The sequence below is a fragment of the Coccinella septempunctata genome, chromosome 2 (genome assembly GCF_907165205.1).
Source record: "Coccinella septempunctata chromosome 2, icCocSept1.1, whole genome shotgun sequence".
Classification (NCBI taxonomy): Eukaryota; Metazoa; Arthropoda; class Insecta; order Coleoptera; family Coccinellidae; genus Coccinella; species Coccinella septempunctata.
The window spans coordinates 45,250,929-45,262,377 of record NC_058190.1 but is presented as its reverse complement, the minus strand read 5'-3'; the positions used below and the strand labels follow the sequence as shown (position 1 = coordinate 45,262,377).

The window sequence follows — 11,449 nt, the reverse complement described above, 5'->3', positions numbered from 1 at the left end:
GTTGTCATTTGTCAAAATCGTCTATGCATTTTAGAGATGTCAAAATTTGCCAAGAATAAAGAATAATAAAAATATGTATAAAACAATAATACCGATTGTTGGAATTATGATAAATGTTCTACAAAACTCATTCAAATCTTGATTGTTTTATAAAGTGTGAATAGGCTATTCAAATAAAAAATGACTGTATTTCCAATCTATCAGTAATCGTTGACGTTTTTCACTGGGACACGTAGTGGTGATAAGAAATTGTGATATGAATAAAACATTGTGAAAATGCGGTACAAAATTTTATTGTTTATTGTGATTTCAATAGTACACTACAAACTAACTAATGGAACCCTTCGTGGACCCTTAGAATCTAATAAAAAACAAAATACAGATGAAAAATCTAAGAGCTTTATAGCATCTTACAGTGAAGATGATGATGAAACCTCCCCATTGAAAATTGTCCAACCTCCCGATTTGTCGAAAGAAAAAGACAGAAAGAAAGGTAAAAACGCTTGAAATACATAATGATGTACTTGCAATTTTGGTGTGATGTTATATTACATCTTTCTTTCAGAAACTGTAGATATACTGATGCTAGATCAAGCTAAAGTTCTTCAAAAAATGGTTGAAGAGCTTGATTTCATAAGAACTTCTATAATAGATGAAAGTCCGAGTGATAACTCAGAGGAGGAACTTCCTCCTATGCCTGATGCTCTTCTTCATCCAAAAGAGTTGACCCCAGAAGAAAAAGAAGCTAGAGAAATATTTGATCAAGCTTCTCAAATGCTTAATAAAACTAGGCCAGATAAGAACAAAGCCTACACTCTGCTGCAAGAGGCTTCAAATAAAGGTAGTCAAGAAGCAAAAGCTCTCATTGCTTGGGCAAAACTGTTCGGTAATCCTTTGAAGCAAGATATTAAAGGTGCTCATGAAATTTTCGAATCATTAGCTGAAACTGGAAATCCAGATGGGCATACAGGTCTAGGTAAATGTTAACATTATGTTAGTGATATAGTCACTATTTACTTTAGTTTTCAGGTTTCTTATATTCTACTGGATTAACTGTGAATGTTAGTCAAGCTAGAGCTTTAGTACATTATACTTTTGGAGCAATTGGTGGAAATATATGGTCGCAAATGGTCATGGGTTATAGATATTGGTCAGGAATAACTGTATCACCAAGTTGTGAGAAGTCCTTGGACTTTTATAGGCAAGTTGCTGACAAAGGTAAATCGAAAAAATTCTTTCAGCTGTCTTAAAAGTGTTAATTGCTGGAATAAAAAAAACTTAGAATAATTGAGGAAGTTACACTTCAATTATTCTTTTTCTTTTGCGGTTTCAGTTAGTCAGGGTGTTACTTTTGGGGGAGGAGCGGCCATTCAGAGGATAAGGCTACTTGATGAATTGGAGAATGGGTATTCATCAGGCATATTAGACAATGACCTCATTGAGTATTACCAACTTCTTGCAGAGAAAGGAGATATTCAGGCACAGGTAAATATAATTTAGACAAATCTACCACAATTTATTTACTTGTATCATTGTTTCTGTGGATCTGCAGGTTGGATTGGGTCAACTGCATTATCAAGGAGGAAGAGGTGTAGATTTGGACTACCAGAAAGCTCTCCATTATTTTACACAAGCGGCTAATGCAGGCAATGCAGTTGCAATGGCTTACTTAGGAAAAGTAAGGGTTTGGCCATATTTTTTAATCCATATCTAACTAATTATTTTTCTAGATTTATCTGGATGGAAGTGATGAAATCAAGGCTGATAATGCTACAGCATTTAAGTATTTCAAAAAAGCATCAGATCTAAACAACCCAGTGGGTCTGAGTGGATTAGGTCTGATGTATTTGTATGGAAGGGGAGTGGAAAAGGATTATGTTAAAGCCCATAAATATTTTCTTGCTGCAGCAGATCAAGGCTGGGTGGATGGTCAACTTCAGTTAGGCAATATGTACCTTAGTAAGTAAATGATATAGTTTTTCAACTGATGTATCATAGCATCTGTTATGATAAGAGCTTCAAGAATTATTGACTTCTCAAAAGACTGTGGAAAATCAAAATTTGATCATTACTTACAGATGGTTTAGGAATGAGAAAAGATTACAAATTGGCTAACAAATATTTTTCATTGGCATCTCAGTCCGGACACGTTTTGGCGTACTATAATTTAGGGCAAATGCATGCACAAGGTACTGGTATGCTGAGATCCTGTCCCACAGCTGTAGAGTTATTCAAAAATGTAGCAGAAAGAGGAAGGTGGGGTGAACTCTTGATGCAGGTGAGAATTTTTCTCAAAGGTGAAAAACCTTGTGTGTACGAGTATTTTTTAATTTTTTTTCAGGCTCACACAGACTACAGGGATGGAAATTACAATGGTGCATTTGTGCAGTATGCCTTATTAGCGGAACTGGGTTATGAAGTGGCACAAAGTAACGCAGCCTTTCTTTTGGATAGAGGAGAAGTCCCAATGTTGTCGGGAAGTGAAGCTCTTGTCAGGGGGCTTCTCTATTGGGGTAGAGCTGCTGCTCAAGGTTATTCTGCAGCTCAGGTAAAATAATATTTCAAAACATCAAAAATATTTAATTTATTTTATCAATTTATTCTGAAATTTTCACTTCAATCCATATTTCAGGTGAAATTGGGCGATTATCACTATTACGGCTTGGGTACTCCAGTGGATTATGAAGCAGCGGCGACCCATTACAGGCTAGCATCTGAGCAGCAACATAATGCTCAAGCAATGTTCAATCTGGGATACATGCATGAGCAAGGACTGGGAATGTCTAAAGATATGCATCTTGCTAAAAGGTTGTATGATTTGGCAGCTGAAACTAGTAGTGATGCTAAGGTACCAGTAGCCTTGGCACTCATCAAATTAAATTTCTTGTTTGGAATGGAAATGTTACAACAGGTGAGTGCTCTTTTTTCTGAGCAAAGGAATTTTCCATCTAATGGTCAATTTTAGTTTTTTCCGATTCTAATATTCTGTTACTTCTGAAATACACTGCCCAAAAATTGAACTGGATAATTTGTGTACATGTTGTAATATATGGAGGGAAATGAAAAGTAGATTTTGTATATATAGTGATATATTAAGTACCTGGCTGAAATGGCAACTGCATACAGGGCATACTTAGCCACCACCAAAAAAAGTTGTTTGAGTCATGAAATGTTCAGTTTTCTCTCGAATATCCTCGTCAATTTTTGAACAGTGTATATGCTTTCATTTTGCGGTAAAGCGTCTGATTTTTTTTTCTTAGTATTGAAAAAATATCGATATAATCGGCCAGGTGGCTGTCAGATTTTGCAAGAACCTTGAGTACATTTTTAAGTTGTGTAGTAGTTTTGAATTGAATCAAATTTTTTTCTGGAAGTCAAGCAGCATCGTTCTGCTTTTGAATGGGTGACTGCTCTTTCTCTTCTTGGTCTCAAAACGTCTTTTCTCGAAAATATTCCTCAAAAACTCAATTCCTTCAGAACTTCGTATTGTTCATATTCAAAGATGTTTTCTCCGTTTTCAGAGTCCAATTTATCAAGTAGTGGAATTTACCGAGCTGTTCAGTTCTTATTGGGACATGTATCTTCTCACCATCCTTTCTCTGATTTTATCCACAATTATTTACATTAGATGGCAACACATTAGAGTCTGAATTGAAGGGAAATTTCAAAAGTGTGTGGTGTGAACAATTTTTGATATGTAATTGATAGTGTCGTGAAATGTAATTGTTTTCGATAATTTATTTTGTAAATACCATTGTTGATGAATGAAGTCGCCACTACAATTTGAGTTTTTTATTGTTTTCCAAGTAACAATAAACATCCCATTGTTATTCATCCATTAAGGAAATTCCCAATGTTTTAATTCGGATGGTACGTACATTCAACCTTTGGGGTTATGTCTCCTATGTCTTTGGGACATATTTCAGTGGGGAAAATGAACAATATATTAGGAATAACTCAAGAATCCTGAGAGTACAATAGATCTTTTTCATTTAATTCAATTCATTACAGCATATGTATCTTTACATCAAATTTGGGACAAATGAACTAATATCTCAAAAACCTCAAAGTTTGGCTCTGGGGAAGTTGAAAAAAAATTAATTATAATTTTGTGGAGAATCCAAAACTGTAATGGTGTCCCATTTGAAATAATAAAATTTGGCTTAACTTCTGGTGTAACCGGACGTTACCGTGAGGACAATATTTTAGTTGAATAGATCCCGGCTGTTCATTCAGATCCACAAATTTTCAGTAGACACTGAGAGAGATATGGTGATATATTTATTAGATATCGATTGAAATTCAATCTGGGAGGATTCTGCATTTTCTGCAACTTTTTAGGGTTTTCACTCCCAATCTCTGGAACAAAATCAATTAAAAAATTGAAATAAACGATTTGCTCTTGCGTAAATTCCAGGGATTGGGAGTGAAAACCCTAAAAAGTTACAGATATATTTATTGTTGTTGTAATTGTGTGATGATAGAACAAAGGCCCTGACACCATAACCGATTCATTCTATTAAGGCTGTAACCACTGCAGGCAATTATTCCAATTCACACTTTACTGACTACCTATCGAAGATGTTATGTGAGATTCATGAGAATCTTCTAGTTACAGAAAATAAATTTAATTCACTGCTTGATAACGCTTTGTAAACGTTGCAACACTGTTCGACCAGATCTCAGAAATATTCCAACCCCAATCAGTATCAACAACGTCATCATTATAGGGGTGTTGGTAGGTTTCCAATCTATAAACTTGTAGAAACCGGTTGCTGACGCAGCTATCGACAGCAAAAATCCACTTAACCCTATAAAGGTGTGAAGAAACCTCAGAAAAATGGGTTTGATGTAATCCTTCAGCTTGAAGGAATGGTAAGCTAGTAGCCCACCCAAGACTGATAACAGGCAGAAAATCCAAGATATCAAACCTGAAAAAATAAAAAACCCAGTAAAATAACAAGCTTGAGCTTGCTTGGGATAACTGGTTGAAAACAAATTGATAGTTATTACTCTTGGATAAGTGCAGTAACGTACTAAATATACAAATAATTTTGTGAAAGCACTATGCATAATATTTGTATGATCTTGTTCATACTTCTCCTATATTTCGCTCTGGATGGAAAAATTTAAAATGATTTGTGTGAATTGAATCTTACCCAATACAGCGTGAGTTGACTTGAAATGTCCATTATCATGTTTGATGTAAGCGCAAATAATTCCCAAAGTCATTACTATGAAACCAATTCCCATTAGACTACCATGCATCCCACTCAATATATTTTTTCTGATACCCATGGAGAAATGATTATGTGGACTCAGGAATAGAATGCCTTCAAACATGATGAGCACAACCTGAGAAGAATACAATTAAAGGATGCCAAATAAGAGAGGTGTACTTTCACTACAAAGTTTTTTTGAATGATAGTGGAGTAAAAATAAGACAATTTCGCACGTTTAAGAGGCACCAAAAAAATGAAACCTCTTAACAGGTTCACAAGATTGTACTGAATATTTTTAGTTGAAAATTAACCACATACCCCTGAAGACATCAAGATGTAGTGCCATACCATCCAATTGGTAAATTTTTCACCAAACATCATTGAAATTGTATAGCCCACAATCACAGCAACAAACTGGCGTAGTATAGAATGGACGATCCATATGATTCTCTTAGATATATCTATGTCTTCTGAAGTCATCTTACAATATTTTAGAAGTCTGTATGTGGAATATCAAGGAATAAGTCAAATAACTTTTATAGTGATGAATTAAGCTCGTCCAGTGACGAAAGGGTTTTATCTTTACGTTAGATTTGTCGCATCATCGGAGATATCTCAACGATTTTCTTTCGTCCAGTGATTAGCCTTCATTTTATCTCGATAAACGTATGATTTTTATCGCAACTATTTATTGTTCCAAATAAATATTTCTATCTGAAAATTTAAATTTTTTGCCTGTTCTGTTTGGTATATACACGAATCAACTCAATCAGTAGACAAAAATACTGTGTGTGCAATTTCATGTAAAATGTCTGTTGATGTCGACAGTCGAAAGAAACAAACTATTTTACTTGACTAGCAATAATGATGAACAGTAAAACGAAATATACTTATCAATTTATATTTTCTCGTCTCGAGGTATAAGTTACGTACAAATATTATATTGATTCAGTCAGACTAGATTTGATATATTTCTGCCGCATCATGAAATTCATCAACATTCGTTGTTTTTTATTTATACTATTCAATATTTTTTTAATTATTGAAGACCATTGATCCCACTCGAAATTCTCTATTATCTCTATTATCATTTTTGCCTTTGGAATATTTTCTTAACCATAATCCTTATGCCTTAATGGATGCCTTCCAAGGGAGTGAAAGACTTGTACTGGTAAAGCTTTTCGTCTCCATAGCCATATAACAATCTTCCTACGCCATTTTCGTCATAATAAGGATACCTGTATTTGGGCCTGAAAAATATCCATATATAAGTTAAGTTAATTAATAACATGCAATTAGAAGTTATGAATAAAATTTTAGGTATGGGTATTTTTATTTTTTTTTTCACCATTTTTACCTTTCAAAATATTGGAAGTTAGGGGCTCTCGGTTGTATGGCATTCACTAAACTCCCGAAAAATACGAAGGACATCATCTGAAAATGGAAAATGGGTTGATTATTCATGTTGTAAAAATTCTTCCTTTGTAAAAGTCACATGCGAGGAGAATAATTTAATCTAGTACAATAGTACAAAATTAGTTTTTGGTTAAAAAAATCATTGATGTGGTCTAGAGAAATATGGATATACAAATTAACCGAGTGATAAAGGTAGCTCAAAATGAGACTATGCCAACACTGTAGCGCATTTGCATGGTACAGAATTTTTGTTGTTGTGGAGTGTACACCATCGTTAAATTTCGTTTTTAATTCCTATTGTAACGAACTTAGGCCGGGCCTGTAGCCTCATTCGCGCCATATTCTGAATGAACATAAAAATAAGAGAAGTTCAAAATATTGTGATTATTATTAAATTAATTAGTAGTAGCGTATTTTACAACTATAAATAATTTAGAAGTTCCTCATATATCGAATCCACTTTGCGTGAAACACCCTCTATAGTCTATGTATCGCTACGATCGTAGATGTAAAATACAGGGTGTCCCAGAATGAATGGATATAATTGAAACAGTCCATAGAAAAGCTATTGGGTGCTCTGAAAGCATAACGAAAAAATCTATCCCCTGTAGGAAATGTCTTTGTTTCACCAAATAATGATTTTTGCTTCGCCACGTTGCTGGGAAAAAAACAGCCCCAACACTGGGGAAGTATACGATTGAGGTTTTAGTCTTGCATGATTTAAAGTGAAGAGATCACTTCTGCTGTTTCATCTAGATTTTAATAATACAGTCTGCTGCTTAGATTTTCTCAATGTTGGATGGACGAATATTATGTAACTTCCACAAACATATTATGAATTGCTACTTCACTGGCAAAGGAGCAAAGAAGTTCCTTGACATCATTAGGAAGTGTCCAAGAAATGCTGATAGAGTTCAGAAATTTCAACGACAACGTATGAAAAATTGTGTGCTTCTGTTATACCTAACTATAACTACTGTTCCTTTGAAACAACTAATTAAATAGGAAAATTCTCTGCTGTGACTTACCATTATAAGAACGAAATTCATTTTTAAAACAAATAGAAACTCTCGATGAAGCACTTTCGCTGTTCTGTCCGAAATCTTCTCGTCGACTGAAAGAGAAAGTAATCATTTCCCACTCTCTCTATTTCGAATGTGTTCTTGAAAGAAGTTATAAATGTGCCATATATATCATTCATTACGACCATGCATATTAATTGATTTTTTCCAGCAGGATGCAGATCATCTCAAAATAGAATTAAATAAGAAATATTTCATCTATTTTCCTCGAATTGAAACTTACTGTTCAAGAATGTGATGTAAGTTTCATAAAGTAGGTCTGACATAATTATTTTCCAATTGAAATCGAACTGGAATATTCATAAACTGCCGGAAATGTTATACATTTATTTACTCTTCCATTTCCTTTTCGAAAATCTCGGAAACAATGAACCTATGTTCGAAATTTCCAGCGTTTTTATTTGTTTTTTGTCCCAAAATGTAACTTTTTATGGGATCGAGATTTTTTAGGTTCAATTACAAAGGTTGGACATTGAATTGTTATTCACAGCAGAAGGCCCTTTTTTCTTGATGCAATCTTAATCATCCACTTAAACTATCCAAAATTCCTTTTTGGAAGTACGTGTTCAACGCGATGGATTACGGTGTATACTTTATGTACCTATCTATAATTTATTATAATCGCCTAGTTGGCCCATACCGTCAATTATGATTATAATCAAGATGTTACGAAGCTAATGACTTAATAAACGGCCTTTACTCCGCGATCACTTTCTCTCCGCAGAGTAGAGCAGTATGTGACCAGCTTTTGTAATCGGTGTCTGACTTTTCTACAGCCATGAAACTATCAGTTCTAAAGGTAAGTTACGAATTTTCGATAATAATTCTTGAAACGGTTTTCAAATTGTTTATTATCGCTTTCTCAATGAATCAATAACGAAGGGTTTCACCGAGATCGATGAAATTTCGAGTTTTACTATTATAGAAAATTTGCTATTTTGGAATATGTATCACATTAAGACCTACGATGATTTTTCCGAAAAAGATTTCACTTGAGAATTCGTCAAGACCGAACGGTTGGGCCGAGATGGATGAAATTCCCAGATTTATCATTAGAAGAGTTGCTCTTTCAGAATATGTATCACATTTCCATCTACGGTTACTTTTACTGAGAGATAAACGACTCGAAAGTTGACTTACGAAAAATCCTGAAAAAGCAGGGTTCAGTTAAAAATTCGTCAAGACGGAACGGTATCTTTAAATTACCATTTTTTTTTTTTCTGATAATATGCTGAATATTTTTCCAGATATTCGTTATTCTATCTGTACTCGCTACCTGTAGCTGTATCGGATTCATCAGAGATCTGATACAGTTCAATGTGGCTGGGATCCCAGAAATCCACAAGACGTCAACATTTCCATTCGATCCTGATGAGGGCATAAGAAGATCGAAACAGTATCAAGAAGTGAACGGACGATTTGGTGAGAAAGCGATCGAACGATTGGGACTAGGAAGCGATGGAAAAGAACAGGAACGTCTCGAAGAACAAAGAATAAGGGACCAGGGACAACTTGGTGGTGTTAGGGAGTATTTGCCGTGATGAAGATTCTTATTGCATATCTAATGTTATTTTAATAAATAGTTCTATATCTAGTCTGCTCTAGTCCTGGTTTGAATAAATCTTCCAACTTATTATTGTCTATAGTTTTTACCAATTCGAATGAAAACATAATGATCATTTTGTTAAACCTTCCTTTCCAATCGCACAGGAAAATATAGAGATAATGAATATATCATAGAGTATTTCCGATTCGATGTTTCGATGGTACAACAGCTTTATTAGCTCAGCGCGAAAATATGATAACCCAAATAGTAGTTACAGGTTCGATCCTGGCTCGTTTCAGATATTTTTTTATTTCAGTTTCGATTGTTTAATGGTTGAGGTTTTGAGAGTATTTTGTTCTTTAATTTTTATCAGAAATGGTTGAAGCTGAGAATGTTTCTAAGATACCTACGTTTCTTTAAGGAAAGGCCTGGAGATAGCGCGGACACACTGTTTTACCACGCTGCATTGTTCTTGGGAATGGGAGAATTGATGATTAATTTCAATATTTTGTCAAATTATGTGTGATTTTCGAATTTTAAGATGATAATTCCCAAGAACATACATATGTATATTTGCCCAAACTTAAAAAAGTTGAAAATAATCGCATTTCAGAGATTATTGATTTATACAATTCGCTGTATGTATATCTAGAATATTACAATTTTATTTTAATACTCATTATCATAAACCTCTCATCTCTATATTTAAATGAAAGACTGTTATTGGAAGTACCTACTTACTCCAAAAGTCCAAAAATATTAAAGCAATTAATTTGAAAATACTTGGAGCCTTTTTTACTTAGCCTAATGACTCGATACGAAAATAAGGGTGATAAAATTTAAAAAATTATGCAGTTCTTCAAATTATTGATATGAAGATCAACTGTTCATATGCATGTATGTTTCTTCTTCCCAATGAACCTTTTGATTTCTGTGCCCTGGTACTTGTTTAACATAAGAAGAGAACTTTAAACTGTTATCTGTTTCTGATAATGTGAAGAAATACACGTGATGAAAACTATTGAAATGCAACGCTTTGATAAGGTGAGAAAAGTTTCCCGTAATTTTTATATAATGACATGAAACGAGTTCTTCAACGTGTCATTCGAAAAGTTGCATTGAACATTCACACAAAGTGTACGTTGACCACTTGACCACGCTGATTCGGCTCTACACACAGATTACAGAGTAGCTGGTCTACAGCAGCATTTTACCGCTAAATTTAAAAATCCCTTGTTGTGAGTTCAGGTAGAAATTCCTGGAACGCGGAAACCAATACAGTTGCAGCAACAAATTCGAAATTTCGGAATCCCTTCATCCCCTCCTCTAATTGTTTTTGTTGGTTGTCATTTCGAAAATTCTGTCCCTAAAGGCACAGAATGAAATGTTGCCTGTACCTGTGCCTCTATTGTGTATCTGAACATAACAACTCGTGTGCAATGTGAAAGTAAAAAATATAAGTACATAAGCTAGCAGCTTTTCTTTCTGGTTCTCATATAATTTCCCAGGACACCGAATCATGGAAAAGATGTATACGTACATTGAAAAATTTGTACCCTCGTATGTATGAAATTCCCTTTTCTTCATTCAAATCTTTGTTAAAAAATCCCAGTAGATATCAAAAACGAATTCCATTAAATCAACGTACCATTACCCGATTTTTCATCAGTTCAATCATTATTCATTAAAGAATCATAAAAATCACAACGCATTCGAAATCAAATAGAAATCCATGATTATTTCAATTGACAGATTTAACCACGTGTGTGCCTAGTAGCAAGGGATTGTTTTCGATTTTGATTTACCTATAGTTTTGTGTTTTGCATTTGAATATGGAATTTATTCTAATACAGGAAACATTTCTTATGATTCCACAAGAATAACTATTTTCATAACTTTTTTACTTTAGTTTTCTCATGTTGTGTCATTAATGTATATTTGTTCATGCCTTATTTCCAATATTATTATTATTACCTGCGTTTTCCATTTTATGTTGGCACACTGCATTTAAGTAGTTTTTTATGTTATGTTGGTATAGTAAACAGTACATCCAGAATTAAATAACAATAGAATTAAATGTGACTTCAGTGAAAGAATAAATTCATGATGAAAGAGTAGGAATTGAAAAGAAGTTCTATAATTATTTATCATCATTCTACTTTGGTCTGGTTCCAAATGAAAGC

At 34.0% G+C, this 11,449-nt stretch overlaps 4 protein-coding genes across 5 annotated transcripts; 2 read left to right on the top strand and 2 right to left on the bottom strand.

Annotated features, from left to right (window-relative positions):
* Window positions 1–62: 62 nt before the first annotated feature.
* Window positions 63–3,782, top strand: LOC123306885 (protein sel-1 homolog 1). Its single transcript, XM_044889072.1, has 10 exons — window positions 63–493; window positions 566–976; window positions 1,030–1,218; window positions 1,334–1,485; window positions 1,553–1,678; window positions 1,731–1,959; window positions 2,079–2,278; window positions 2,342–2,548; window positions 2,633–2,911; window positions 3,522–3,782. The coding sequence occupies exons 1-10, from the start codon at window positions 277–279 to the stop codon at window positions 3,648–3,650; spliced, it is 2,139 nt and encodes a 712-aa protein (XP_044745007.1). The 5' UTR covers window positions 63–276; the 3' UTR covers window positions 3,651–3,782.
* Window positions 3,783–4,440: 658 nt separating this feature from the next.
* LOC123307419 lies at window positions 4,441–5,827 on the bottom strand. The gene is made up of 3 exons (XM_044889711.1): window positions 5,541–5,827; window positions 5,160–5,355; window positions 4,441–4,931 (listed from the first exon to the last, which is right to left on the bottom strand). The coding sequence occupies exons 1-3, from the start codon at window positions 5,700–5,702 to the stop codon at window positions 4,633–4,635; spliced, it is 657 nt and encodes a 218-aa protein (XP_044745646.1). The 5' UTR covers window positions 5,703–5,827; the 3' UTR covers window positions 4,441–4,632.
* A 475-nt stretch (window positions 5,828–6,302) lies between these two features.
* LOC123306838 lies at window positions 6,303–11,375 on the bottom strand. Of its 2 annotated transcripts, none has more exons than XM_044889001.1 (4): window positions 11,241–11,375; window positions 7,667–7,752; window positions 6,580–6,656; window positions 6,303–6,472 (listed from the first exon to the last, which is right to left on the bottom strand). In XM_044889001.1, the coding sequence occupies exons 1-4, from the start codon at window positions 11,314–11,316 to the stop codon at window positions 6,355–6,357; spliced, it is 357 nt and encodes a 118-aa protein (XP_044744936.1). In that variant the 5' UTR covers window positions 11,317–11,375; the 3' UTR covers window positions 6,303–6,354. The 2 variants fall into 2 exon arrangements, with proteins under 2 accessions (XP_044744936.1, XP_044744937.1); XM_044889002.1 differs by lacking the exon at window positions 11,241–11,375 and adding an exon at window positions 7,944–8,090.
* Window positions 8,353–9,353, top strand: LOC123306839. Its single transcript, XM_044889003.1, has 2 exons — window positions 8,353–8,519; window positions 8,968–9,353. Exons 1-2 carry the CDS (start codon window positions 8,499–8,501, stop codon window positions 9,259–9,261), a joined length of 315 nt encoding a protein of 104 aa, XP_044744938.1. The 5' UTR covers window positions 8,353–8,498; the 3' UTR covers window positions 9,262–9,353.
* Window positions 11,376–11,449: the final 74 nt, after the last annotated feature.